Source organism: Propithecus coquereli, unplaced genomic scaffold, assembly GCF_000956105.1.
Source record: "Propithecus coquereli isolate 6110/MARCELLA unplaced genomic scaffold, Pcoq_1.0 Scaffold42, whole genome shotgun sequence".
In the NCBI taxonomy this organism is placed as follows: domain Eukaryota; kingdom Metazoa; phylum Chordata; class Mammalia; order Primates; family Indriidae; genus Propithecus; species Propithecus coquereli.
In genome coordinates this window covers 1,638,363-1,640,304 of record NW_012149952.1, presented here as the reverse complement: position 1 = coordinate 1,640,304, position 1,942 = coordinate 1,638,363, and the positions used below count along the sequence as shown (strand labels likewise).

At 43.5% G+C, this 1,942-nt stretch overlaps 1 protein-coding gene across 1 annotated transcript in view; it reads left to right on the top strand.

Annotated features, from left to right (window-relative positions):
• Positions 1-1,942, top strand: part of ZNF112 (zinc finger protein 112) — a 40,846-nt gene that overhangs the window by 12,511 nt on the left and 26,393 nt on the right. The window contains exon 2 of the mRNA XM_012653298.1: positions 1,822-1,869. Within this exon, the coding sequence (XP_012508752.1) occupies positions 1,855-1,869 (15 nt within the window). The 5' untranslated portion in view covers positions 1,822-1,854. The remainder of the gene's footprint in view (positions 1-1,821; positions 1,870-1,942) is intronic.

Here is a 1,942-nt window from a genome sequence, read left to right as displayed (position 1 = left end):
CACAAAGTCTTGGCTAATCATCCTTCCTGTTCTGCAGGCTAAATGCATAATTATGAGCAAGTAACTTAAAATCTTTATGCCTCAGCATTCTTAACTGTAAAAGAAGTTACAGATTGTCCAACCCTTTTGGATGGTATGAGGATTAAATGAGGCAGTTCCTCAATCATGTGTGTAAAGCACATGATTTGGCTCTGGACTTCTCACCACCTTTTCTGCTTCCTCTTGTTGATGGAAAAGAACCCAAACTCTGTAAAATAAAGAGGTTTATTCTGAGCCAAGTGGGAGTGACCATGGCCCAGGAAGCCTTGAACAAGTAGACGCGCTGTGGTTGGGTTACAGTTTGGTTTTATACATTTCAGGGGGACAAGAATTACACTTAGAGTCGTAAATCAGTACCTGGAAGTTATACATTGGTTTGGCCCAAAACGGTGGGACATCTCGAAGCAAGGGATTATAGGTTATCATAATAGGTGGGTTTAAAGATTCTCTGATTTGTAATTGATTAAAGAAATGAAGCTTTGTCTAAAGGCTTAGAATATTTTAAGATGAGAAAGTCTTGTTAATCAGAGACAAGCCACTGGACATAGACTCGCGAAATCTGTTGGGTAAATTGCTCTGTGCATACATCTTGTGGATTCTACAGCCTGGCCGTGTGGCCAGGAACTTGGGGGCTGGTGTGCCCTATTGGAGTAGCAGACCTCTCTCTGACGTGGTGCTGAAAGGGTCTGTTCTTATCCACAATTCACGATTAACTCTATTTTAAAAAAATTTTTGGCATGCTTTCTTATCCACAGGTAGCCTTCAAGCTGCCTGAGCACAGTAAATACGATAACAAACTTTGAGGAAGAACCCACAAAATTAAACTCCTGATCTCCACATCCTCCCAGTGCTCAACCACTGAGCTGCTTTACACAGATGAGCACACTTAACCCCACACATGACCTTGTGAATTAAGTGTTTTCATCACCATTGTGATTTTTGTCAAATTGAGGCAGTCACATTTTTTGTTTAACTTGAGATGTAGCATCACAGGTTTCATTAGTCTTTTGTTGTATCCATGTAGAAAGAGGAATGTACCATTAAGCCTCCTCTGGCTTCAGGAAGCATATTTACCAGCCCCTATACTTTCTATACAGGTAGTCTCAACGTGGGCTATTGGGCAACAAATAAAGTAAGAAGCCAAGGTTCCAGACATTCCAAAAGTTACGGGTCACTGTCCCTGGACAGAGCCATGACCTCTGCTGTCCAGATCTTACAAAATAACATTTTCAAGGAAAGTTTTATGGTGCAAAATAATAATCTGCTTCTCTGCAGCTGCAAGGAAATAGAGAACCCTGGTATGGTTCTAATAGCTTTCTGCTACTCACACGTATAATCCTAACAACAATTGTGCAGTGTTGGCACTATTACGATCTGAATTTTGCAGATGGCAGAATTGAAGCATTAGAATGTAACCACAGTTACTCAGCAAGTGTATAGCAGCGCCGGGTTTTGAACACAGGCATTTTGTCCCCTGAGTCCACTTTTAATGGGTACAATCCACTGCCTCTCTGTCCCACATTTCCCAGGATCAGAATGAGCACGCTGGGCGCTGCGAGCCGTGTGAGGGCTGCCCCCCTACAGCTGCGTAGGCTGTTCCATGCATGAGGGCACCCTGCCAGGACAGCCGAGTGGTAGCTGGAATCCAGCCCACGCCGCCTGCTCCGGAGATGTGTGTGGCCGCATCTGCTGGGGGAAGAGGCACCTTTCTCTAATTTGCACAAAGATACATTTCCCTTTCTCTCATGGCTTCTTTCATGTTACCCTGCTCTGCCTTCTCAGGTCTCTGCCTTACCCTAGAAAAAGAAGGAGAAAATGACCAAATTTCAGGTGAGTTGATTTTCATTTCTGTCATTTAACATGTTACCTCATTTCCCCGTGAGTGGGCACATTTTGTTTCTTT